The sequence below is a fragment of the Rousettus aegyptiacus genome, unplaced genomic scaffold (genome assembly GCF_014176215.1).
Source record: "Rousettus aegyptiacus isolate mRouAeg1 unplaced genomic scaffold, mRouAeg1.p scaffold_m13_p_1, whole genome shotgun sequence".
Taxonomy (NCBI): Eukaryota; Metazoa; Chordata; class Mammalia; order Chiroptera; family Pteropodidae; genus Rousettus; species Rousettus aegyptiacus.
The window spans coordinates 34946743-34973796 of NW_023416284.1; the positions used below are offsets into that span (position 1 = coordinate 34946743).

The 27054-nt window shown below is 54.6% G+C and overlaps 2 protein-coding genes across 6 annotated transcripts in view; one reads left to right on the plus strand and one right to left on the minus strand.

Moving 5' to 3' along the window:
• The window catches only part of PODN (podocan), a 36505-nt gene that overhangs the window by 2688 nt on the left and 6763 nt on the right, over positions 1 to 27054 (plus strand). For 2 of the 5 annotated variants that reach the window (XM_016120444.2, XM_016120445.2), the window contains exons 2-10: positions 2764 to 3080; positions 4411 to 4504; positions 5795 to 5859; positions 7469 to 7578; positions 8654 to 8810; positions 9117 to 9232; positions 9789 to 10446; positions 13502 to 13650; positions 14494 to 18184. In XM_016120444.2, the coding sequence (XP_015975930.2) occupies positions 2764 to 3080; positions 4411 to 4504; positions 5795 to 5859; positions 7469 to 7578; positions 8654 to 8810; positions 9117 to 9232; positions 9789 to 10446; positions 13502 to 13650; positions 14494 to 14677 (1850 nt within the window). In that variant the 3' untranslated portion in view covers positions 14678 to 18184. Of the gene's footprint in view, positions 1 to 408; positions 3081 to 4410; positions 4505 to 5794; positions 5860 to 7468; positions 7579 to 8653; positions 8811 to 9116; positions 9233 to 9788; positions 10447 to 13501; positions 13651 to 14493; positions 18185 to 27054 lie in introns of those variants that run through there. The other 3 variants (XM_016120442.2, XM_016120443.2, XM_016120441.2) reach the window with 3 other exon arrangements.
• SLC1A7 (solute carrier family 1 member 7) overlaps positions 19852 to 27054 on the minus strand; it is a 41131-nt gene continuing 33928 nt past the window's right edge. Inside the window, exons 6-11 of the mRNA XM_016120446.2 lie at positions 26450 to 26549; positions 25471 to 25704; positions 23045 to 23239; positions 22163 to 22297; positions 21597 to 21699; positions 19852 to 20949 (exon numbers count right to left, since the gene is read on the minus strand). Coding sequence (XP_015975932.1) covers positions 20731 to 20949; positions 21597 to 21699; positions 22163 to 22297; positions 23045 to 23239; positions 25471 to 25704; positions 26450 to 26549 — 986 coding nt within the window. The 3' untranslated portion in view covers positions 19852 to 20730. The remainder of the gene's footprint in view (positions 20950 to 21596; positions 21700 to 22162; positions 22298 to 23044; positions 23240 to 25470; positions 25705 to 26449; positions 26550 to 27054) is intronic.

Genomic DNA, 27054 nt, shown 5'->3' on the forward strand with positions numbered 1-27054 from the left:
ACATGGGTCTTTGCACATGCTGGCCCCTTTCTCTTTTGCCTGGTATTCATCCTCCGTTACTAGAAAAGGCATCACTTCTTCTGGGAAGCCTTCTTGGCACCAGGCAAGGTTAGGCCTCCTCTGGGTTCCTATGGACTGTAGCTTTCCTTCATCACACCTCCGATGACACTGGAATTATTAAACTCAATTTACACATAATGTCCAATAGAATGCAATTTACACCTAACATTCAATAGAAATATAGGGCGAGCCACAAATGCAAGCCATATATGAAATGTAAAATTTTCTAGAAGCCACATTTTAAAAAAGTAAAATAAAATAGGTTAAATCAATTTTAATAATTTATTTAACTCAGTGGATTCAATATAATCAATATAAACATAAGTGAGATATTTTATGAGCTTTCATTAATATTAATAATGAGATATTTTATTCTTTTTTGTATTAGGTCTTTGAAAACCTATATTTTAGGGTACACTATATTTTACACCCTTAGTTTAGACCAGGCACATTCCAAGTGCTCAGTAGCCACATGTGGCCACATGGCCACTGCACTGGGTGGTGCACGTATGAGCTGCTTAAGGGCAGGAGCCCTGCCTGAGTGGTCTTTCTGGGTCCTCAGTGCCCAGCTGTGCTTCGCATTAACTAAAGCATTGTGGTTAAGACCTGAGCTGGGAGCTTGGCTTTGCCATTTAACAACTGTGTTATATTGGCCAATCCTGCTGGGCCTCAGCTCCCTTATCTATAAAATGGTGATGATAACATTTTCAATATGGTTCATGTTAATATAAATTAAATATTTTTATAGATAATGGTTTACAGACCCTTACAAATACAAAACTGAAGGTGAGAGAGGAAAAGTAGCTGGCCCATGTGGAAAGGATCCTTCTTGCCCTTCTGCCCTGATTGAATTTGGGGCCTGGGCCTATGCCCACACTCCCGCTCCCAGAGTGCTGATTTGCAATGGGGTCAGACAAGGCTAATGCTGGTGGCTCCACAGGCTGAAGGCTGTTGAGCTTGCTGGGAGTTTATAATGTGCCATGGTCTGTAGACTGGCTGGAGATTTATTGCCCATTTGTTCAGGGGATAGGGGCAGCAGGGGTATGGTAGGGTGGGCATAGGGCCAGAGTGCTGCCGACTGATCCCTAGAACCTGGGACTGTGTGCGTGCTGGACTCCCTGGCTCTCTGCCAGGCCAGCACTGGGGCCCAAGTCTGCTTCGGCTTTTGAGGACCTATGGGGTAAAGCATGCTTGGCTGGGGCCCCTCCTTTCTCTCCTTACGCCTTTCCCTCTGTAGCCTTGTGCACCTCAGGACTCACGGTCTAGTACCAGTGGTTATTGTACCGGGGTCTGCCACTTCCTCCAGACTGAGAGCAAGGACCGTATCTACCTCACCTGTATCCCTGTGGCCAGCACAGGCCGCAGGCAGATGGGGCCTCACCTTGGGGAACTGGCTGAGCCAAGGAGTGAAACAAAGTGATATGTGAAATGCTGCAGCAGCCTCAGGGCAGCAGGAATTCCCAGGAGGCAGTCTGCAAATCTTCTGGGGGGAGTCGGGCCTGGGACTAGATGGAGAAACACAAGCAGGATCTAGACAAGGGAAGGGAAAGGGGAAGAAGCAAGGGTTTTTTGAGTGGGGAGTGGTGTGGCTGAGATGTGGACAAAGCCCACAGATGAGATAGTGGTGGGAAGAGCATCCAACTGACTCTCACAGCCTCCTCATTAGGACGGCCCTGTCACCACCCCATGGACGAGTGAGGAAGTTGAGTTTTAGAGGGTAACAACACTTGCTGGAAGTCCCACAGCTGTTAAGAGCCGGGGTTGTCTCCAGAGCCTGCGTTCTGAACCAGTCTTCAACATCATTGTCAAGCTCCCAGTTTACCCAACCCTCCAAGGCCCATCATCTCACCAGACCCTTCTAATGGCTCTGTGGGTTGTGGTCCCAGTGAAGAGGACTGGATGCTTGCCATGTAGCTGCATTCGTATTTGCTGCAGCAATGATAACGGCGCCTCATCACCTAATAGGCGCCAGGTTCTTTGCGTCTGTTACCTTGCAGACTTCTTAGAAGCTGTGAGTTCAGACTTATTATCTGTAAAATGAGGAAGCTAAAGCTCAGTGGAGTCAGAGCTGCTAAGTGGTGGAGAAGGACTCGCCTGGGGTCTGTGGGACTCCAGAGTCAGTGTACCTGAGCTATACCACCTGTCACAAACTTATCACACCCCAGAGATGTTTTCTGAGTGAGCCACTGAATAAAGAATTCCACAGACCAGTCCAGAGCCAAGCCAGACCCACAGGCTAATGAGCTGAGATGCAATCTGCTGGTGGTGGCCCACCATGGCCTGTGGTGGCTGAAGGAGGGACAGGGCCCCCCAACACTGCCTGTGCCAGGGCAGCGAGAGCGCAGCAAAGTCCAGGCCAAACCCTGCATGTCATCGTTCTTCCTGGGCCTCAGTTCCCCTTCTGTAAAGTGGGGGTACAGTTTCCTTGGGGCCAGTTCTGATGAATGTTGTATGAGTTTTTGCAGAGCTGCCTAAAGAAGGGGCTTCACTTCATCCCCACCCCTCCAGAGGGCAGCCCTGATGAGGTGGGTAGTGAGGGGAATGAGCAGATCAGCTGTGTGCTGAGGACAAAGTCAATAGTGGGCTCATCCTGGTGCTCAGGGGACCCCATGACTTGTGTGGGCCCTAGCCCTGTGCCTACAGTATCCAACAAGTTAAGTCATTCATGGTGCCAAGGTGAATCTGCCTTGACCCCTCCTGCAGACACCATGGCCCGGAGCAGGGTGCTGCTGCTTCTGCTGCTGTTACCACCACAGCTGCAGCTGGGACCGGTGCTTGCAGTGAGGGCCCCTGTGTTTGGCCGAAATGGTGCCCAGAGCCTGAGCCCTGAAGAGAACGAATTCATGGAGGAGGAGCCGGTGCTAGTCCTGAGCCCTGAGGAGCCGGGGCCTGGCCCGGCCACCGTCAACTGCCCCCGAGACTGTGCCTGCTCCCAGGAGGGTGTCGTGGACTGTGGCGGCATTGACCTGCGTGAGTTCCCAGGGGACTTGCCTGAGCACACCAACCACCTGTCCCTGCAGGTGAGGCTGGCGCTGCACCATTGGTCACCAGGGGCTGCCCCCACACTCATGGCTCCTGTTCACAGCTCCCTGCTTGCCCAGATTCCCCAGGCACTCGGTGTTAGGACAGGCCAGACACAAGGATCTGACTCTACCATGAGGAGTCCCCACTCTGTTCGGCATCCTGGTCACAGAGGACCATGATATAACCTGCTTTGTTCTTCAGAGAGGAGTTTGGGCTGAGGCCCATAAGTAGAGTCAGTCCCTGTTTGAAAATGGACACAGACTCACCCAGCGGCTAACCCTCTGAACAGACAATAAGGGCACCTCAGACACCATTATAGGCCAGGAAAACCAGGAGCAAAGCACCCCGATATAGTGCTCTGGGGGCTCAGGGCACAGTATGTTCTCCCCGGCTAAGGTAGAGGAAGGGGGACACAGCATTCCAGACTGGAATTCCGGGAATACTGGTGTGCCTATGGTCACCCTTCTGTGGCCTGGTAGCCCTGGGAAAGAGAAAGGGACTGTTACATTCACCTCTAGAGGAGATCAGGTCCAGTGAAAGAAAGCAAGCTACCCACGGTCACATAGCCCGGTGGGTCTGGGCTGGCAGGGGTGGGAGCCCAAGGTCAGTGTAGCCTATGACAGAAAGGGACAAGTCGTCGATGACACATCGTTGGTTCGTTTGCTCACTCATCCATCCATAAAATACCTGCTGGGTACTTGCTCTCCACCTTTGATCTTTCATGGTGTGTTGAGCGTGTAGGGAGGGCTCGGACATGCGCGAGGTGCTCTCAGTCTGGGGGAGACTGAGATCTAAACAGGTAGTAGATAACAGATGGAGATAGAAGGACTAGTTGCAAGGCCTGGAACAGCTCCTAGTCCAGCTTTCGATCCAACCCAGGAAGGTTTTCAGAGGAGATGGTACCTGACCCAGGATTTAAAGGTTCCGAAGGCTGTGGGGAATGCAGAGCTGAGAAAGGGAACCAAAAGTGGTTTCTGACTAAAGGGTGGAAAGAGCGGGCTGGGGATGCCTGTCACCAAGTGTGATGTGCAGGGAGCAGATCTGAAGGGGATGCCATTCCAAGTTTGAGTTGCCTGTGGATACCATGTGTGTGGCCTTTTAGAAGGTGGGTTCCACACATCTGTTATGGTCGCTGCTATGCCTCCAGTAAGTACCCAGATCCAGGCCTGGCCCTGAGCCAGCACCCAGGGTCTGTGTACTATAGAGGAGAATCCCAAAGGGGTGCCCAATGGAGGGACTGGCTCCTGGGACTTGGGCTGAGGATAAGGGCGGGCCCACCTCCGCCCCCCATGTGCCTCCTCACTGTTCCTGCCCCCTATTCCCCAGAATAACCAGCTGGAGAAGATCTACCCTGAGGAGCTCTCCCGGCTACATCGGCTGGAGACTCTGAACCTTCAGAACAACCGCCTGACCTCCCGAGGTGAGGGATCACCCAGAGCCAGGGATGAGGCCACCAGGTAGGGAGTTGGTGCCCCTGGGCAGAGCTCCACCCTGCAGACCCTGGGATGTGGAAAAGAGCAGGTCTGGACTGGGCTTCCTGTGGTTGCCTAAAAGCTACCCCTGGGTGTCTCTGAGACCTGGGAGTTGGCTGAGGCAAGAGGTTTCAGAGACCTTTGTCATAGACTCTTCAGTTCACAGAAATTCTTTAGAATCAAGGAATTGTAGAGTTCTCAAACGTTAAAAGTTCATTTTTTCTGATGACAAAAATAATTTTGATTATAAAAGAAAATTTGGAAATATAGAAAATAAGATAGAAAACAAAAAAAACAGTCATAATTCTGCCACTTGGAGTTCATCACTATTAACATTTGGTATATTTCTTTCCACTTTTTAAAAAGCAGCTTTATTGAGGTATAATTTATATACTATAAGATTTACTCTCTCTAAAGATACAACTCAAAACATTTTAGTAATTTCTACAGTTGTACAAGCATCCTCACAATCCAATTCAATCTTTTTTCCTTATGCTTTTTGATTCCTAGTTGAAGTTACAGGATAGGTATTGTAAGTGCTTCGTTTCACTCAGCAGTTAGCTCAACAGCATTTCTCATGTTGCTAAAACCCTGTGGCCATCACATTACACAGCGGCGGCAGGGTATTCCATGGAGGGATGCTGCGCAGTTTATGTAACTGTTCCCTCTCATTAGATAACTGGGTGAGTCCCAGCATCTGAGAGTCTGGGAGCCCAGAGCTGAGTGTCATAGGCCAGCCTCAGGACTGGAGAAGGGCCAGCCTGGCCTGGCTCCCAGGGACAGGACAGTCCTAACGCTAGATGGGGCCAGGGCGGGTCAGGTGGTGGGGGTGCTCCAAGGCTGTAGCCCTGCCCTGCTATGGGGCCAGGTATGAAGAGAGTCTCTGACCATCTGGGGCTTCCCCCAGGGGAGTATGCCTTCCTGGCAGGGAAAGGTAAGGCTGGGCCTTCTGTCCCGTGGCCTGACTTTATAGGGACCCACTCCCACCCAGGTAGCCCTGGTGAAGGATCAGTCATCCCTGAGTGGACGCTTCCTGCTCCTCTGAGCATGGTCTCCTGTGAGCAAGGGGCTGGGCAGGCCTGCTAGGACTGGCTGGGAAGGGAGCAGAGCTACACCTGCCACAGGAAGTGCCCTCCCCAGTCCCGGCAAGTGGGGTGGCCTTGGGGGCATTGGTACTGGTGTGCTCCCCTGTAGCGTCTCCTTCATCCAGGGCTCTGACTGATGCCTGTCCTTTGAAGGGCTCCCGGAGGAGGCGTTTGAGCATCTGACCAACCTCAATTACCTGTATCTGGCCAATAACAAGGTGAGGGACCGGTAAGCAGGGTGGTGTGTTGCCTGAGCCCCCTGGTGTCAGGGCCTGAGTGCTGGGAACTTCTACCAGGACTTCTGGTCTGGCTCCTGGGTCCCTCCCCATTGCTGCTCAGACATGGCCCAGATCCCACACCTTAACCCAAGGCGTCAGAGAGTGGTCAGTCAATGAAGACAGAGACCAAGGCTTACAGGAGTATAGGGGAGGGGGCGCTTTCAGGGCTTCCTGGAGGAGATCGCATGTGAAGGGCCGTGAAGGGTAACTGGACTTCAGGCAGGGGTCCCAAGGCAGAGGACACTGGAGTAGAAGAAACAGCACGAGAAAAGGGACAAAGACACTCAACCTAAAAATATTTGGCATGCCCCAGGGCCCTTCTCCCTGAGCTCTCTGGAGATGACCTGGTCTTTGAAGCCCATCTACATCACGGCTGTGCCCAGTAACATTCTCCAGCCCTTTCCATTCCTCCCACTTGAGATTCAAAGTTCCTTCTGGTGCCCGGATGTCTCTGCTAGATGTCTAATGGAAGTAGAACTGCTACTTCCCGCCCACAGACCCCGATTCTCCTGCCGCCTCTCCATCTTTGTAAAGGGTGTCTCCAACCATCTACACACAGCACAGCCAGTCTGAGTGCAAACCCAGGAGTGCTTCACTCAGTGTGTCCAGTGCCACTGCAAGCCCTCAGGCCCCGGCACAGGTCCATCCTCCCACACCTGAGTGCTCCTGCCTCCTCATTTGCTGCCCCTTCTCCTCAAAGCAGTAAGAGCAACCTTTAATAATTACGCCCCACTTCTCCCCTACATTCTCCTCCCTGCTAAAAACCCTCCTGTGGATTTGCCTTGTGCCCAGAATGAAAAAGCCACACTCACCCCTTGGCCTGCAGGCCTCTTAACTTGTCTCCCTACTTGTTCCCTCTAGTTGCACTCCAGCCCCCGAATCCCACAAACCCCTATTCCGGGCCTGCACTCACTGCCCTGCTGCCGTGGGTGCTCTCCCCTCAGATGGTGCCATCATGTCTTAAGTGTCACTTGTTCCCTGAGCATCTGACCTAGTCATTCTCTGTCTTCAGCCTGTTTAAATTCCCTGCATAGCAGTGATCACTATCAGATACTTTCATTCCTTGCGTATTGTCGTCTCCACTAGGATGTGAGCTTGGGGTGGGGAGTGGCAGAGGCACTTCTCTGTCTCATTTCCCAAGACATGCCCAGCGAGCTCCTGGAACAGTGCCCGGAATGTTGTAGACTCAGGCTCTACTGTTGAATGAGTGGAGGGTGGACACTGTGGCTGTGTCTGGGGAGGTGTGTGGGTTCACTGTGGCTGGACAGAGGGCCAGTGTCAGGGGCCAGTGATGGTGGGGAGAGACCAGGAGGATAGGAATGGCAGGGGACAAGCCCAGTAGGCTTTTACCAAGCTCAGGGCTGTGGGAACCACGGAGATTCTGTTTTTGTGTTATCAGGGGCATAAGACTGTGTTCCATTTTAGAAAGATGGCTCTGGTTACAGGTAGGAGACAAATCGAAGGGGCCCAGATGAGTGGCAGGCAGTGGCACCCAGAGCTGGCCTCTGCCCCTCCATTGGTCTTTCTGCCCCAACTCTCCCCTTTCTAGCTGACCCTGGCACCTCGATTCCTGCCCAACACTCTGGTCAGTGTGGACTTCGCTGCCAACTATCTCACCAAGGTCTACGGGCTCACCTTTGGCCAGAAGCCAAATTTGAGGTCAGAGGTCAGAGGGGGCCTTGGGCTCAGGCCGGGGAAATGGGAGGAGCTGAGGGAGAGGCTGCCACCCTGAGCAAGGCAGGGAGGACTCAGGCCCTGGAGGAAGGCCACACTGTGCAGTGCCAGCATGATGCCCCAGCTCAGGGGCACAGTGTCTGAGGGCTGAGACCTAAAGGATGAGGAGAAATCAGTCCAGGAGGTGAGGACAGAGGGCGATGTCAGTGGGGTTGTGAGAACTAGGTGAGGGCGCATCCTTTCTTCCCCAGTCCCTAGGGAAAAAGTATCTTCCAACAGGCAGAGCCATTCCTTGCCGAGAGCTGCTTTGGGAGGAGTGAGGCCCCACAGCACAGGCATATGAGCAGGGCGGGGTGGTGCTGTAGAGGACCATCTCTCATGCTGCTTCTGTCCCTGAATCTGTCACCTTTCTGTGGAGCCAATGTTGCTGCGTGTGGTCCCATCCCATAGACGAGAAGGCTAAGGCCCAAGAGAGGCACACAGCAAGACTGAGCTAAATCTTCTATGCGTTCCTTTTGCTCCTTGTCTTCTCTCCCTCTGGTATGTTAGCTCCTTGAAGGCAGGGTCTTGTCGATTGTGCCCACTGCTATATCTTCAGTCTATAACAGTCCTGGAATGTAGGGGCACTCACTCTCTTTGCGGAAAGAATAAGCTGTTACCTCCTCCAAGCCAGGCCCTGTGCTGGGTACCAGGAATAGTCCCCATCTTCAGGAAGTTCCATGGAACTCAGCACCAGCTGTGTGGGATTGACAGGCAGGGACTCCAGGGCTGTGACTGTCAGGGAATGATTGAGAACCTTGAAGGGCATGGAGGAACATGGACTGGGGATCAGGAAATCCTATTTCTGCTACTAACTTGTGGGACAACCTCCGATGAATCTGTGGTCCCCTCGGCTGTGTAGAGGGATCTGGAATGGGGAAGGGGTCTGAGGTTCTTCAGATGGGAGGAGGGTGTCTTGGGCCCCATGCCGAAACTGAGCAACGTTTGGAGGCTTGCCAGATTGGCTGGGGCTGAAGGCAATGGGGTCTGGGTGGTGAAGGACCTGTGCCTCATCCCTCAGGTCTGTGTACCTGCACAACAATAAGCTGGCGGACGCTGGGCTACCGGACAACATGTTCAACGGTTCCAGCAACGTCGAGATCCTCATCCTGTCCAGCAACTTCCTTCGTCATGTGCCCAAGCACCTGCCGCCCGCCCTCTACAAGCTGCACCTCAAGGTGGGAGGGAGTGGGCAGGAAGGGTCACCCCAAGAGTAGAGACTTGCAGTGGGGGAAGAACCTAGGCCCACATGGGCACAATGGCAAGGCTATGGGACCTTGGGCACATGACGAGGGCACAGTGTTCACTGCAGAGAAGCAGACAAAAGCTTGGACGCCTAGCTGTCAGCCCCACACCTGGAGTGCTCCAGGCCTGGGCCCACTCCCTGTGACTTCCCTGGATACCTCTTCATACCTCCTCCCAAGATGCTGCCCTTGCCCCTTGGCTATCCCTCACGTTCCACTCCCCACTGTCCCCCTCCCCAGAACAACAAGCTGGAGAAGATCCCACCAGGTGCCTTCAGTGAGCTGAGCAACCTTCGGGAGCTGTACCTGCAGAACAACTACCTGACCGATGAGGGCCTGGACAACGAGACCTTCTGGTGAGTCCCAGCCTGGACCCTCACGGGCACCAGGTAACCAGGGAAGTTCCTCCCAGGGCCCACTTAGCAGGCCCTCTCACACACATCCTTCAGCCAGTTCCCTGGAGAAGGCACTTCGAGTCTCATGGCGCAGCTGACATTTCTGTCCCCAAGAACAAGTGTTATGAATGCGTAAGGCCTGTCAAAATTCCACTGAGGCAGGAAAGCGTTTGCAGAGGCTGGCCTATAGGTACAAAATAGAAACTCAAGCTTCTTGTTGAGGCAAATATATTTTCTTCTTTTTAGCACTCAGAGTAGCCACAAAAGGCTTTGAACAATTGGTCAGTCTTCAAATAAACCCATATATGTCAGAAACAATGCTAGAACCTTCCTATGTCAATCTCACTGAATAACCCAAAGAGAGGCTTGGAGGGGACTGAAGTCCCTTAGTCAGCAATTGGCAGAGCTGGGATGAGTTAGAGGCAGGTCCCCTGCCATCTCCCTTGGGAATAATGGTGGCGACAAGCACCATGTGGGTTCCTGCCAAACGTCCTCATTTACCTCCCTTCCCCTATAGGAAGCTCTCCAGCCTGGAATACCTGGATCTTTCCAGCAACAACCTGTCTCGGGTCCCGGCGGGGCTGCCACGCAGCCTGGTGCTGCTGCACCTGGAGAAGAACGCCATCCGCAGCGTGGATGCAGAAGTGCTGACCCCTATCCGCAGCCTCGAGTACCTGCTGTTGCACAGCAACCAGCTGCGCGCGGACGGCATCCACCCGCGGGCCTTTCAGGGCCTCAAGCGGCTTCACACGGTTCACCTGTACAACAACGCGCTGGAGTGCGTGCCCAGCAGCCTACCCCGCCGCGTGCGCACCCTCATGATCCTTCACAACCAGATCACCGGCATCGGCCGGGAGGACTTCGCCACCACCTACTTCCTGGAGGAGCTCAACCTCAGCTACAACCGCATCACCAGCCCTCAGGTGCACCGAGACGCCTTCCGCAAGCTGCGCCTGCTGCGCTCGCTGGATCTGTCCGGCAACCGACTGCACACGCTGCCGCCTGGGCTGCCCCGCAATGTGCACGTGCTGAAGGTCAAGCGCAATGAGCTGGCTGCCCTGGCACGCGGGGCTCTGGCCGGCATGGCCCAGCTGCGTGAGCTCTACCTCACCGGCAACCGGCTACGCAGCCGGGCCCTGGGCCCTCGTGCCTGGGCTGACCTCTCCCATCTGCAGGTAAAGGGGAGAGGAGCTGGGTCGTGCCCATGTGGTATGGCTGCCCTGAGCCAACCATCTGTTGGGCCCGGAGGTAGGGATGAGCAGGAAGGCTAGGCTGTGAGGGAGGTCCTTGCTGGGGAGGCTGGGTCTTAGGGTAAGGGTCTGGGCCACGAAGAGGGTATGGCAGGCCTGCCTGGGTACAGGAGTAAAGGGTAGAGAACAGCTGGTATGGCCAGGCTGAGATCACCACCTGCAGGTACAGGCTTGAGGAGGGCTGTGGGGGTAATGGGAGGTCATGGCTGCTGGTAGGAGAGCCCGTGGTGCAGAATGACTGAGGGACAGGGGCAGGGGCAGTGCATGTGGCAGGAGAGTCAAGCTCACCCACCCACAGGCACAGGAATATATGCCTGGAGAAAACTGGGTTTGGGGAGGGGGAGCGGGAGGGCAGCAAGGGGAGTGGTCAACAGAGGGCTGGGGGGCACCTGAGGGGATCAGGGGCCAGTCAGTGGGTGTGGCGGGTGTGGCTGCTGTGGCCCTGGTCAGAGTCAGCCAGGATGTCACTATATGAACTGAGCTTCTTACAATGAAAGCTTCTGACTCAATAAAAGGCTGAGAGGAACTTTATTAGATAGTAGAGAAACTTGGGAAGCAGGGCCGAGGTGCTGCCAGGCCACTCTGCTGTCCTATCGGGCCCATCAGGGAGCCTCAGGGCCTCTGCCTTGCAGTGTTCTCTGCCCCAGATGTCCTCAGGGCTTGCTCCTCCCTCTTTCTTAGGGATCTCCTCAAATGTCACCTTCTTGGGAGGTCTTCCCTTCCGCCTACCACCTTCCTCTGCTTTGTTTTTCTTCATAATCCTCATTCCTTCCTAGCATTAGGACATCTGTTTGCTTGTTGCCTGCTCTTTCCGCTAGAATAAGGGCAGACATTTTAAGTCTATCTTGTTGACTGTTGGGCCCAGGGCCCTGGCCTGATAAAGGGGAGTTTGTGGGAGGAGCTGTCAGGATGGCGATGGCTGAGTAGGGGGCAGGGAGGGGAGGCAAGGCTCTGAGGGTGGAGCTGGGTGGGAGCTGGGGAAGGCAGCTGGCCCTGCAGGAGCAGAGTTACCTGGGTCTCTCCTCTTCCAGACCACGCTGCTGAGTGCCAGACACCAGGATTTAACCACTCGTGCCAGTCTCTCTTGGGTGTCCCTCAGGAACCTGTTCTCAAGGGTCCCAAACCCCATTGTCCTTCCCTCCACACCTCCTTCTCCTACTGCATTTTCAAACTCGCTGAAGGGGGTGATATCTACCCCCTTGACATCCCTTTTCACACCGTCTGCCCCAGGATGTCCCTTGTTACTGCAACCTGCCAGTTCTACCGTCTCATCTCGATCTGTCCACTTTTCACCATCCCTGCTGTCTATACCTCAAGCCAAGCCACCCTCATTTCATGCCTGGACCCAACCCTCCTAGGAACTCTCCATTCCTATACTCCGTATGTAATCAGAGGGTGTCTTAAAAAATACATGCTCAGCTCATTCTCCTGTCCAGAACCCTTCTGAGGTTCCCCCATTGGCCTTAGAATCCAGACCAGAATCCTTACCATTGCCTTCAAGGCCTGCTCTGCCCTGGTCCCAGCTGAGCTTATTTTCCCAGGCTCACTAGGCTTTGCTGATACTGGCCCCTCTGCTGGAAGCACTTTTCCACCCTGATGATGTCTGCTCACTCATTCATTCCACAAGCCTGTATTGCGCCTCCACCATGTGCAGACATAGTTCTAGAACTAAGGACTCGGCAAGGGATAAGACAGTGAGGGTCACTGCCCTCAGCTAAGGTGTCCCCTCCTCTGGAAGCCACCAATGATGGGCGGTTAAACACCTCCCTGGGCCGGAATGAATTCAGTCAGGCATGGGGTGTCTGGTGGTGGTAGTGGGGAGGCTCCTTTCTCTCACCGTTGGATTTTTCTACATGCAGCGGCTGCTCCTGCTGCCTCAGAGCCTCTACCTGCACTAGTTGTCATCAGTGCCCCTGACCTGAAACTGAGTCAGGCTCCGCTTCCAGGCTGCCTCATCACACAGCCCCCTTCTTCCTCTGTCATTGTCAAATTCTGTGCCCATCTCTCCTGCTAGCCTGGCTTCCTGAGAGTGGAAGCAGCATCTCAGTGGATTCCATGCCCCCAGCCCCTGTGGGCACAGAGGATGCATGGAATGAAAGAGGAAGTGCTAGAGTTGTGTACCGGGAACACAGTGGGAAGCAGGGAGCCCTGTGGTAGGGGACGTGACCCAGAGGCTCTCTATGATGTGTGAAGCTTATGCTCCCCTTGAATGTTGAATCTGGATTCATGGGCTCCAGCTTCCTGACCCTGAGCCCCAGCCTGTTGGGGTGAGGAAGGAAGCTTAGAGATGATGGAGTTCCACCCATGGCTGCACCAGTGTGTGTTGGGCAAGGGGGTGCTGACAGCCTGAGGGGCAATGAGCTGGCCCTGTGCAAATCCAGGTTTCCTGCCCACTGCAGGTTTGTTCTGCTCCCTGGGAAAAACACCCCATTTTCCTGGCCTCCTGCTTCCTGGATTATAGGCATGTGGTAAATTTGAGATTGGCCAGCCTGAGGTCTGACTGCCATACAGGGTCACTGCCCGCCTTGCCCTCTTGCTCCTGGCCCCTGCCCATCAGGCCCCCAAGGTCTGTCTACAAATAAGTAGCCACATCCATGTGGCCTCGAAGAGTAGAGGATCCCTGGTCCCTGCCCTTCTGGGGTCTTTAGTCTAATGGAGGTGGCAGGTGTGTTAAGGAAGAGGGACCGTGACATCCAGACATCCTGGCTGTGAACCCATGTGGGAAGGTAGAAGGAGCTGGGTAGGACATACATCAATTAAAACAAAGGTTGAAGTTGGGCACATTGGGTTCCTGCCTTGTACGGGCTGTGTGGCCTTGGACAGATCTCTTAATCTTGTTGAGCCTCTGTTTTCCCATCTGGAAAATGGGGATAGTTATAGACCCACCTCATAAGGTTATGGTGAGATTTAAGTATTTTGGGGGATTGGAGGGGTTTTTGCAATTTGTTAAGTACTTTGACTTTCCTGGTCAATCTTGCAGCTGCTGGACATTGCTGGGAATCAGCTCACAGAAATCCCCGCGGGGCTCCCCGAGTCACTTGAGTACCTGTACCTGCAGAACAACAAGATTAGCACCGTGCCTGCCAATGCCTTCGACTCCACGCCCAACCTTAAGGGGATCTTTCTCAGGTAGGAGGTCCCCTGTGGCCCTGAACATGTCCTCTTGGGAAAAATGAGGCCCAGAGAACATATGTGACACTGTGTCTACAGCTGGCCATGCCGTGCCTGGACCTCAGACCAAAGACAGCAGATGTTCAGGTCCTTACTGGGCTGTGGCAGTTTAGAATGATTCAGGGGACTCAGCTCCCTGAGATGAGGAGCTTCCGTACAGCAGAGCCAGGGTAGCCCTTCCCAACATCCCCTTTCCCGCCCTCTCAAATCAGAGAGTAGGAGACAGATCAGAGAAAGGCAGAATGCACACTCCCAGGGGCTTGGTGGCCCAGAACACTCTGGGCTGGGTGACATTGGGGTGGAATATGGCCTGTGCTCTGGCTCCTGCAAGGGACTGAGGCAGAGATTTGAGGGAGCCCGAGATCAGAGTCCGGCTTCCACCCTTCCACAGCTTGTATGTCCCTGGCCCAGCTTGGCTCTGGCTTTGCCTATGTGCCATTTCACACCGGGCACTGAGATGACTCCAGACCAGCGGCCCAGAAGTCTCAGGCCTTAGTGTTAATAAGAGAAGCTGCCCATGTCTTCAACTCCCAAATCATAGTGAGCACGTATGCAGGGGAAGCTTTCCCCTTACTTTACAGATGAGTGGCCCAGGGTCAGTCCCTGTCCCCCCGAGGTATAGCCACACTGGACATCTTAGACTCCCCACGATACGCAGTGCCTCCCAGCCCCATGCTGTTTGTGCTTGCTGTGCCATCTTCCTGGAGAGCCTGTTCCCTCCCCGTTACCTTCTGGGGTGTGTAAGTGAAGGGATCCTAGGGTTGGGCTCTTGGCACTGACCCCACATGGGTGACTGTACAGGTTTAACAAGCTGGCTGTGGGCTCTGTGGTGGAAAGCGCCTTCCGGAGGCTGAAGCACCTGCAAGTCTTGGACATAGAAGGCAACTTTGAGTTTGGTGACGTTTCCAAGGACCGGGGCCAGCTGGAAGAGGACGAGGAAGAGGATGAGGAGGACAAGGGGGAGGAGGAAGAGGACAGGCGATAGTGAACAGGTGAGCCCCACCTGACAGGGGGGTGGTCTGCATAGGGGCACACTTACCTCTCCTTGCCAGGTTCATGAGCCAGTCTAGGGTCTCTCTGTTCTTCACCCTCTGTCTTTCCTTCATCATTCATTTTGCAAACCAATAAGAGCGCTTGGTGTGCACCGGACCCTGCGGGGGTGGTCGGGTATAACAGCAAGCCCATGGGAGGCCAGCCTGTGCCAGGGGATTCTCTCCAGGGTGATGAGTGCCCTGATGGGACATGAACAGGAGCTGGGATGGTGGAAGCAGGGATGCATGTGGGGGCCCAGGCAGAAGCTACTGCTGTTTTCCAAGCCAGAGATGATGGGTGTGGGAGGTGAGGATACAGACAAGCAGATGGGCCTAAAAGGGGCCCGGGGTGGGAGACAGACTCGAGGGCCAGGGTAGTCCTACTGGACATGGGGTGAAGGAGAGGCGAGGCTCTAGTTCAAGCTTAGAATTCTGGGTGGGTGAGAGAAAGAACAGATGTTGAGTCTGAGGGTTTTGAGGGGAGCTGCCCAGGGCTGGGTTAGACATATAGGTCTGAGGTTCAGAAGTGGGCTCTGGGCTGGAGATGGGGATCCAAGCGTCATCAGCCTTGAAACAGTCACTGAGGCCACAGGAGGCTAGGGGTGCTCAGCTGGGAAGAATGAGTGAGAGGGCATGGCCAGTGGGAGGGGACCTTGCAGAGGTGGATGAGACAGAGCAGCTGGGGAAGGAGGTAGGAAAATCACAGACAGCCCAGGACAGAGGGCATTTATACATACATGTAACACGAGCACCTACACGTATACACAGTGCAACAACACACATGTACCCATGCTCACACACGTCTAAACATGCATACCCACCCACAACACACACTATACACATGCATACATATTCACAGATGCAGAAGATGTGCACACTTGCAGACATGTAAGTACACATACACATCCCCATTCACACAGGCCCTTATGTACACACATGCTCTTACGTGCACACATACACACATACATGTGCACGCACATTACTTATACATACATGCTATATATACATGCACAGGCTTCCCCAGAGGTGGAGAGAATCAGCTGTGTCAGTGCTGCTGAGAAGCTGATGGACTGAGCTCTGCCAAGGGCCCACTGCATTTATCCACAAGGTGGTCACCCATGACCTTGTGGGGAGCAGTCTCAGAGGTGATGGGGGTAGAAAAAATGTCTGGAAAGGAGTGGATCCAGGGAGCATAGACAATCCTTTTAAGAAGTGTGACCATGAAGAGATGAGAGAGGTTGGTCGTGAAAGGGGTGAGAAGTTCAGGCAGCGTTCAGTTCACATTATACCTTTTTTAAGGAATAGAGCTGGTTTGAATTCTGGGAGAGAAGGGCTTGTGTGGAGGGAGGAATTAAAGATATAAGAGAGGAGAGCTGCGTGTAGTGATCCTGTGGAAACAGTAGGAGGGACTGGCTTTGGCAGGAGGGTCAGTGTTCCTTCCTCTGTGGCAGGAGGGACAGAGGACTGAGTAGCTGCAGTCATGTACAGGTTAGTGGCTTGGTAACTGGACATAAAGTCATGTCAGTCAGATGCCTTCCCTATTTTCTCTGTTTTTCAGGAGATGTTCAGCAGATGGGGGCAGGTATGGAAAAGATGGACAATTGGATCCATCCATAGCTGGGTTTTTGGCCAGATGTGTGGGATAGGAGGGCAAGAAACAAGGAAATTGAGTGTACTGGCAAGGAACTGTGTGCAGTGGTGGATCCCAGGGGTTAGGCTGGGAAGGAAAGGAGGTGCAGACAGGAGTTGGTAGGCAGGGCCACTGGAGGGGGATGTTGAAGAGGGGAACGGTGGTGGCCAGTAGCCAGGCAGGAAAGGTTTGGTTAAAGGACTATCAGAGTGAGCCAAGCTGGGGGTCACAGGGTCAGGGTGTGGCCCACTGAGCCACTGTTAGGATGTTGAATTGAAGTAGGGCTTGGCACAGAGAGGAGCCTGAGGGATGTGAGGACCCCATGGATGGATGACAGAGGGAGGCTGGGGGGAGAGTGTACCTGAGAACAGTTGTCCGAGCATGGAGGGCAAGCCTAGGGGCAGTGGTTGGGAGTCACCTTCCCTTACTCCCAGGGTCCAGGGCTATGAAGGTAGAGCCCCTTCTCTCCAGACATTGTCCTCAGACAGAGCTAGGGGTCAGCAACAGGGATGACTGGCCATTCAGGGAGGATGAGATGGACCTTACAAGGGGAGCTATGGAGTCCTGGGATGGGAGAAAATCTTCCCCCTCTGAGGACATTGGCCATGGTCAGGTCAGTAGAGTGGGGTCCTGGGAGAGGCCTCAAGAGTGGCCAGGGGGACCTAAAGGCCCTGTGGTCCTCGCCAGGCCTGGCCACATCAGCATTAGTACCTCCCAATGGGCTCCTGCTGGCTCTGGGCTCTCAGAGGCAACTTACCCGCCTGCCCACAGTCACCTGGTCCTTCCAGAGCACCATCAAGTGGGCCCCCCAGCTCTGACCCAGCTTCTCCAGGCAGGTTGTAGCTGGTGGGTCTGCTCTGGTCTCCCTGACTCTCCCACACGTTCTGCAGGATGATGGACCACTGGACCCCTTTCTGTAGCACGTACCTGTGCCCTGTGAGCCACCACTCTGCCACACTCACAGAAACACCCAGCACTGCACCCACACACCCCCCAACATGGGTTGAACACAGCTTCCTATCCCCAACCCTTCCCACAGTTTCACATGCAGATACCACAACACACCCACACACGGCCAGTTGCAAGTTACCCTCCAAAGAGATCTATTCTCTGCCCCCCGCCCACCACTGCCATCACTCCCTCTGAGTCACATAGAGTCAGGGAAGAGTCTGACCCCACCCGGACATGCGTGGGCTCCTGCTTCCTCCTGCATGGACACACACACACACACACACACACACACACACACACACACACACGTCATGTGCAAACAGCCCTCCTCGGCCTATGCCACCAGTAGCTCTTGCCCCAGCCGGAAGTGGCCAGAACAGCTCGCCGTCTGCCTGTCCGTCTATCCGTCCATCCTCCGGAGAAGACACAGTTATCTCCAAGCTCTCTGTGGCCAGGTGCCTGCTGCCCCCTGGAACTTACAAAAGCTGGCTTTTGTTCCTTTCCCTCCCCTGGGAACAGGAACCTTCAGGACTGCGGCCCTGGCCCCACCTGCCCCGCCCCTCAGGAGTCACTCTCTGCCATGCCCTGGCTGGCCACAGGAATGTCTTAGGTGGGTAAGCCCCACGGAGCCTAGAGGACAAGTCTCCTGAGATTGCCAGGGACCCTGGGCAGGAGTGACGGAACTCGAGGGGCTAGGCCAAGTGAGGACGAAGGGCCGACTCCACCGAAGAGACACCATTTTTGTTCTTCGGGCCTGCAGGGAGTCCTGGGTGCCTTTGGTTTTTAATTTTTTTTTTTTTTAAAGAAACAAAAATGATGAAAACATCAAAGCTGATTTTTCTTGTTACAGAAAAACTAATATAAAAGCATTAGTCCTGTCTGGCAGCCTGTGGCCGTGTCTGTATGTGCTTCCTGCCAGGTGCTGAGCTGGCGCCCGGCCAGGGTGGGCAGGATACAAGCTCCTCAGCACCTGTTTAGACCAGCAAGAGTCAGTGCAGAGCTCAGTTCTTAGGGCTCACAAAGTAGTCCTACAGGTAGAGGTCCAGAGACACAGGGTGTAGTCACAGGTGAGGAGGCTGGAAGCATATGTAGCCCATCAATGAAGGCCAGGGCATGCAGGTGGGGCAGGACCACCATACGGCCTGTGAGCTCTCTGTACACTCCCAGAGGCTGAGCATCCAAGCAAAAGACCTGCCGGCTTTTGGCTGTTCAGAGCTCACCTGGCAGGTGATCTGTGTACTGAGTGGGCATTACTGATGGGATCTGTCCCTCAGAGGACAGCTGGACTGGGAAGGGGGACTAGAGGCAGGCCTAGAAACTAGAGCAGAGCTGTCTTGGGGGTCCAGGTCTCTGTAGGCCTGCCTAGGGAAGAGGTGACAGACATGCCCAGTGTGGCCTACCACCTCCAACAGTGTCAGAGCTGAGACAGGGGTTGGGGGAACAGCACCTGGCTCAGAGCAAAGAAGAGCCTCTGACAGGCAGAGCTACCCCTGGATGAGATGCCCAGGAAGTAGTGATCAGCTCCTGGAGGTGCATAAGCATGCTCCTGCTGAGCCCAGTCGAGAGTAGATTCCTGCCTATGGTGGGGTGGACTCCACTGCTCAAAGGGCCTTAGAACCATTACACAGGGAAGGGGTGAATAAGCCCTCACAGGAGGGTAGGAGTGACCAAATCTTGACATCTAACCTCTTCTAGCTGGTCAAGCCTTAACAAAAGAAGGATGCTCCCACAGTGGTTCCCACAGCCCCCAGCTTGCAGTGGGTGGAGACCTGAGGATCAGGGCCCCTCTCAGACTCCTCAGATGATGGCTCTGGGAGAAGGATGGGAAGAGTCGGAGCTGGGAGGCAGGTGCCCTCCTGATTCTCTGAGTGACCTTGGGAAGCCCATTCCCTCCCTCGGCGTCAATGTCTTCATGGCTCCACAGTGCAAGACCCCTTTGAGGAGCTGTATCTTCTCCCCAGAGTGCACTCAGAACACGCTATGTGGCCAAGGTTTGTCTCTGTCCCCTGTGAGCCTCCCGGAAGCACCCTGGGGCTGAGGAGAATGGAAATAGTCTGGAAATATCCTTGGGCATGTCCCCTCCTTAAAGCAAAGCATTCACCAAAGGGAGCCAGGCTGGCTGAGGAAATTTGTTCCTTTTGATCTCAGGGTGCTACCTGCAGAGCAAAGCCCAGGCTAGGGGCAGAGTAGTCTGTCCACACTGTGGCTGTCGAGATGGGCCCCTGGGCAGGCTGATTTGCACTCCACCTCCTGCATGTGACAGTTCAGACAGGCCTGTACTCACTCAGACCAACAGGACAGACTCATCTGCACTCTAGCGGCCCAGGCAGGCCTGTTTACACACTGGCAGCCCAGAGAGACCTGTCTACACTCTAGCTACATGGACAAGCTTGTTAATAGTCTGGCCACCTGGACAGGCCTGTCTATGCTCTGGTTGCCCAGACAGGCCAGTCTGCACTGCGACAGCCTATATTAGCCCAGTTAAGAAATCCTGGCCAGAACATGGTCACTATGCCCACAGACTTGAAAAAAACAAAACACCTTTATTTAGTTATCAATGTATTTGCAAACACTGAAAGGAATATAAAACCTAACTCCACTTTATCCCACAGGTATTTGGGGAGTTCTGACTCCTGGGCTACTTGAGCAGCATCCAGGCAAGCCTGCCTCTGGGTTCCGGCTGGCCCACCTGTTCAGTGGGAGGCTGGCCTGGATGTTTCTAAGGGCCCCTGCAACTCTAATAAAGACATCCTTATCACTGGATGAGCAAGAGATAACTGGTGTGATGAGAGATGGGACGGGCTGTGGCACATGGAAGGCAGCAGGCCTTGCCCTTGGGCTGGGCCTGTCCTTAGGGAGAGCTGTTTGTTTGAGGCCATATGTTAAAGGGCAGGCAGAGAGCTGGCCTGGGCCAGGACCAAGCAGAGCAGGGCAGAAGCAGGATACTGTTGTTATGTCTTCACAAATCGAAAACAGTAGTGGCTGCAGGGCTCCTGGAGAGGAGCAGAGCCTCTCTTGGCATCTGGCCCTGCAGGTGCCCTGTTCTCCGGGACGGAGTGGCCAGGGCTCAAAAGGCTTGAGTAAGAGTCCTGGCCCTGGCATTACTTGCTCTGAGACCTGGAACACGTGTTTTCAGCCTCAACTCTGTCATCCAAAAAGTATGGACCATAATCCATGCCTGGTGTTCTCATAGGACCACACAGTGGAAATGTCCCCGCTGGAGCTGGCCCATGCTACCCACCACTCTCAGACTGGGGATCCCTCTCTGACTCCATTTTCCATCAAGTGGAGTAAATTCTGGCCTCTGAAGTGTAGGAAGAATGGATGAGGCTGGCCCGTGTCGGCTGTTTAGCAAAGTAGTAAGTTGAGATCCTACTCTCGGCCCCAACCCTGGAGGCCTCCCCTGGCCTCTGCAGCTCTGCAGGCTCAGACATTGGTCTCAAGTTCACTGATCTCAATGGTGCAGTGGTCCAGGCTGGCGGCAGCTGGCTCCTCGTCCTGCTCCACCTGGACGGGGACATGGTGGGGACAGGTGGGGCCCAGGGTCAGCTCCGAGGCCTCAGCCACGCTCTTCACACAGCCATTCTGCTGAGTCGCCACAATCTCCTGGAGGCTTACTGGCTTGGTCTCACAGGGCGGCAGTTTCTGGGGAGGGAAACAGGCCTCAGTAGCATCAGGAGGGATTGAGATGAGACACTAGGGAGGACTGAACAAGCCAAGGGCTGAGAATCACAAGATCAGTTTTCCTGCAGACGTGTGTGGAATCTTGGTAGATCACAGGGCCTCTCTGGGCTGTCCTGCCTTCTCTTGCAGCTGTCTGAGTAGAGGAGGGGACCTTACCCACAGGGTTCAGTGGGGGAACAGATAGGTCCCCTGCCTGGGCCTCAGCATCCTCCCCGTGGAGTGGGGCAGCCTGCTACTCATGGTTATTGAAGGAGCCCTGAAGACCATGAAGCCCCATGCAGACATACAAATGTTTGCATTGCTGGTGGCAGGACCAGCGCCACCCCCACATTGGGGCACAGCTTCTCAAGGGCAGAATTTATCTTTATCTCTTCACCACTGCTCCTCCTGTGTCTACAGCAGTGCCAGCCATGGTGGGTGCTCAACAACTAGATGTTAAAAGAGTTAGTCATTCCAGTACCAGATGAGGACACTGAGGCCCACAGGCCTGGAAGGATTGGTTGATGGCTGCTCAGCTGGTGAGCAGAAGATTTAGTGCACACCCCACCCCGGCTCCATCTGCTGGGGGCCTTTGGTTAGCCAGGCTGGGATGAAGGAACTGTTCTTACCTGGGTGCCCGTGTCCTGAGCAAAGTCCTTCCGGCAGATGTGGGCCATGATCCCTGCAGCCAGCGCATCACCCAGCACATTGATCATGGTGCGAAAGCGGTCCCTGGTGAGCCAAGGTGGGTGGTGAGCGGCAGGTACTTGTAAGGGGAACTAGGAGAGGGCAGTGCTCGCTCCGGCAACACTTGTGGGGACTGGCTGCCCAGGCAGAGCCCACAGTAAGGCGCTTTCTCAGTCCTTTCCGGCCCGCTGCCCCCTTGGCGATATTGACACAGGTTGTGGGAGGGCCGGCTTCATGGGCACGTGACCGTGAAGTCCTACAGGGCCTGTGCTTAGAAGGAGCCAGGCTTAGTTTAATGCTCTGCTCTCAGCCTCTTGAAATTCTTTATAATATTTGAACAGGGGACCCTACATTTCCATTTTTGAAAACTGGGCCCCACAAATCATGCAGCCAGGCCAGTATCTATGCATAAGGCTCCCCCACTGTGCCAAACCACAGAAATCCCCTGGCCAAACCCAAATGCCTGCTGCCCAAGGGGCGGGGATGGGTGGGGGTAAACCCCACTCACAGAGCCCAGTCGACAGCGATGATGAGGGTGATGTCATCTGTGGGCAGTCCTACGGAGGTGAGCACGATGACCATGGTGACGAGCCCGGCCTGGGGGATGCCAGCTGCCCCGATGCTGGCTGCAGTGGCTGTGATGCTACGGGCAGGGGGGCGGCAGGGAGTAAGAGGAGAAGCAGGAAGGACAGAGAGCATTGTTGGGGCCCTGGCTCTAAGGAGGAGTCCAGAATTCTAGGGCCTCGGGGGACAGCCACATGGGGCAGAGGTTTTTAGGAAAGCCACATTGGGAGTTCTCCAGGGTCAGGGCAGGATGTCACTGCTCCAGGTCCTGTAACCCTATGGGTCCCCTCAGCAAAATCTCTTGAAGAGTTTGTGGAAAAACCTGTGTCCGGAGCCACTGTTTCTGTAGGTTTCCAGGAGGCTGCCCAGAGATTCTGATTGTCCACCTGCACAGCTCCACCCAGTCTCCCTCTGGGGCCTGATTCTCAGGCTTAGATTGGGTACCCTCAGGCTGGCATGTGAGGCCTTCCTCTCGGCCTGTGCCCCTCACCAATGGCCCTTCCATCATTCCCTAGTCCTGCCTCTGGCTTCCGCTCACTCTGTCCAGACTGCAGGCCTTCCTCTGGGCCTCAGCTTCCCAGCCTGCTTGGAGCTGCCTGCTCTGCAGGGTAGCACTGTGGAGGGAGCCCTGTGCTGTGAGTCACAGAGGCCAGGTCACATCCCAGTCCCAGCACTGACTTGCTGTGTGGCCTGGAATGAGTTTCTCACTCTCCCTGGGCTTCAGAGACTCTATTCAGTCTGGGAGCTCTAGATTCCTGAAGGCCCTTCTAGAGCCCACCCACCCTGACCCCAATCCCCACTGGGGGATGGGATGTGAGGAGTGCACCTGATGGTGATGATCTGGCCAAAGTCCAGCTCGTAGTTGTTGACCTGGGCGATGAAGATGGCAGCCACAGCCTCATAGAGCGCAGTGCCGTCCATGTTGATGGTGGCACCCACGGGCAGCACAAAGCGAGCAATGCGCCGGTCGATGTGGTTGTTCTCCAGCAGGCACTTGAAGGTGATGGGCAGTGTGGCTGAGCTGTGGGCAAAGGGGCCACTGTCTGTCCACCACCCTCCTCCACGATGCTCAGGGCCTCCGGGTTGTCCTCCTGCCAGTGATGGGAAGCTCGCTCACCCTGAGAAGCCCGCCCTTTGCGGGGCAGAGGAAAAAGGCTGAAGGGGCTTTGAACATGGTTGTGAGCGACACCGTTTGGGAATGTGCGACAGTGGCTAAGCCAGACCTGCCTGAGCCAAGGGCCTCAGAGACCCCTCCACCCCCTCCACCACTGTACACACAGGTCAGGAAGAGGGATACACGGGGAGAACACCTGCTATGCTCCAGGCTTTGCACGCACTCTCATTTGATCCTCACAGCTTCCTGCAACGGAGGGGTTTGGGGTCCATTTTACAGATGAAGAAACTGAAGCCCAGAGGGGAGGAGGGGCTGACCTGACCCAAAGTCATACTGCTATGCCAAGTGTAGATGAAGTGCTTAACAGCAGGGTTCTGGGGCCAGACTCCCTGGGTTCAGATTCCAGGCTCCGACCAGCCAAGTGGCCCTGGCAGGTTCTGTTTAACCTGTGGGTGCCTTAGTTTCCTTATCCCAAACAACACCAGATGACAGAGCTATTAGGAAGATTTGATGAAGAAGCTCTTAGAACAGTACCTGGCTCATCACAAGCACTCAAGCAGTGGTAGATGCTACTATGCTGTTACTGTGCTTAATACTAGAGCTTCTGGTAGCAATGCTGGAACCAAAACTCAAGTGGGTGTGGCCCACGGGTCACACAGGTCACTGCCAGGGGATCCCACTTCCATTTGCCAGAGCCTCCTATGAGCCCAGGCATGCAGGGCCTAAGGCTGCGGTCCCTGCCAAGTTCAGCTCTGCCAGCTCAGGCGGGGCTTGGCCCATGGCAGGGTGGCTGGCAGCCACTGGGACTTATCTTTCCTCTTCACCTCTTGGCCTTCAGCATAGGTAGAGGTTCCTAGACAAGTCTTGTGGGGCTTTTCTTCCCTGGGGCTCTGCTCCTCCTGATTCCTGTTTGATGTGCTTCTGTTTTCGAGGGCGGGATCATGGGGCTGCTCAGGAAGCAGGTCTGTGGTGGCCCTCCTTCCCATTTTACAGATTGGGAATCTGAGGCCCAGAGAAGAGAGGATAATAAAAGCTGGAGGGAAAAGTCAGGCGTTGGTGCCAGGGAAATGTGGGCTTGGGCTCAGATGACTTCTTCCATGTGGAGCTTGGCCACTTGCTGTGGGGAGAACCACCTTTTCTTCACAGGATTAGATGTTCTAACTTCCTCCCCCTTGATTGACAGTCTGGTCCACCTGACTCTAACTCCCTGGGCTCTTTTACTCTCACCTCAGTCTGGGATCCTTGAGGACAGGTGCTGCTTCATCCAGCCCACACTAGCTTTTTATCTGTCTATCTGTCTATCTATCTGTCTACCTACCTACCTACCTACCTACCTACCTACCTACCTACCTACCTAGTTAATTCAATTGTTTATTCTGGCCCTTGTGGCTCAGCTGGCTCTAAAAGAATGGGGGTAGGTTGCAGCCTGCCGGAGCCCATGGTTCACAGGGACAGGCTGGCCATAGACAAGACAGCCGGGTCTTGTGCCCTCCTATTTACTGCCTCTGAGTGCCAGACCGGCCTTCTTGCCCTTAGTGGGTTATCTCCATCAATCCCACGGCAAACCTCTGAGACAGAGGTGACAATGATCCCAGTCTGTGTATGAGGAACTTGACGCTCAGGCAGGTCAAGTGAATTGCCCACATTCACACAACTAATGGGGGATGGAACCATGATTCAAATTCCCACTGCCAAGGTTGTGATGGGGCATTCAGCTAGAATATCCCAGCGACGGTAGACAGGCGAAGTCCCTAAAGAGCACAGAAGCACCAACTCCAACAGAAGCACCATATGGAAGCAAAAAGGCAACGGCAATTGCAGATTCATCACTCCTCAGCTCACCCTGCCCCTGAAGTGTGGAAGGTGAGCCCCATGTGGCTTGAGTGAACCTTAGGCAGTCAGGAGAGGGGAAGGCCTCAAGAAGTGATAAAGGATATCTGTCATTTGGGCAGGTGGGGCCTTAAGCATTATATTTCAAAAATTAGTCTTGTTACCTACCATAGCTAACCCCCAAGTCTGTGAAGCAGGCCAGACTGGCACTTTCCATGATTCTATGGCTATGGACAGATGAAGTCTGGACGGGTGGACAGAGTTCAGCCACCACTACCTCCCTTGTCCTTTCCACTGCCCAGGGCTACCTGGAGGAGGTGGCCAGTGCGATAAGCAGGGCTTGGAGGACACCACGGATGAAGACAATGGGATTCTTTTTGGTGATGAAGAAGTAGAGCAGGGGCAGGATGAAGAGGCCATGGACCACCAGCCCGCACACCACGGTCACTGCATAGAAGCCCAGTTTCTTTCCAACAGCTGTGGGGTCATCCATCTCCAGGATCTTGCCAGCAATGAGGAACACAATCCCGAAGGGGAAGTACCTGGTGTAGGGGGGACAGAGCAGCCAGCTTTAGTGCTAGCCAGGCGAGGGTCCCAGGTGACCCTGGCACTGCTTCACTGCCAGGCCTGATCCTCCTAAGCCTGCTGGGGCTCCTGTGAGGACTGAATGAGACTATGTATAAAGGTGCCTAGTACAAGGCATCATTAATACTACCACTTTCAAGAAACCCAGCCCTGCACAACCTCTCACCCCTCTGCCTGTCCATCCAGGCCTCTAAGGAGTACCCTTGCCCTCTTAGGCCCACGTTTCAGCCCAGCAATGCCACAACCTCTGTGCATGACCTCGGGGAGGCGTCTGCATTTCCTCATCTGAACTGTGCAAGGTCGGACTGGAAGACTCCTAAGGTTGGAGCTCTGAACCAAGGCGTGCAGCTGGTTCTCACTTCCAGAGTTTCCTTTCTCCAAAAGCCAAGCTGATGAGCTCCATGTGATGGGGAAACTGGGCCAGGAGAGCAGGGCCAGGCTTAGCTCTTAGCTCTCCGCCAGTGGGCCTGACTGGGCCAGAAGTGGCAGGCCTAGGCCTGGAACTAGGCCTGGTCAGGGCTGAGGTATCCAGGGAACATGTGTAGCTCCAGAGGCATGGGGCCAGGGCTAAGCCTCCTGTGCAGCTTTTTGCTCACTCCTAAGAGAGCAGAGGATGGGACTATGGGGTCCTTCCATCCACCTAGGGCAGGGAAGGGGGCGGGGTAGAGTAGAAGAGGGCACTTCAACTTTTATGAGGCTTACCACACAGCCACTGCCACGATCTTCATGACAGATTCATTGAGGCACTGGCAGAAGCTGACCAGGGGGGCCCCGCTGTCACCCATGCGGCCCAGCATGATGCCTGTGGAGGCAGGGACACATGAGAGTATCACAGATGGCACAGACAGAGGCGAAGGCATGTGTGATGCCTGCACATGCCGACACCCGCTAGTGGCAAGGCAGGGGCAGACCGCCTGCACACACGGACCTCAGCCTCGGCTAAATTCCCAGCAGCTTTTGATGCACTAGTGCCTCCCTCTACTCTCTCCTCTCCTTCTCCTCAGACTCTGCACTGGACCAGGGCAGTGACCTCACAACAGGGATCTCATCTCTTCTTCTCTCCAATCCATTCTCTATTCAGCACTGTCATCTTCTTAAGATAAAAATGCTCCCTGCCAGACACCACCACTGGCTTCTCTGAGCATTTAGATTATAACCAAGCTCCCCACTGTTCCAGGTCTCACTTGATCTGACTTCCGTCTATACCTCCCACCTCCTGCTGGCCCTACTCTTCCCTTCCTCCAGCATCACAGGCCTTTGCCCATATAGTTCCTGATTGCCTGAGACATGGCCGCCCAGCCTGCCAC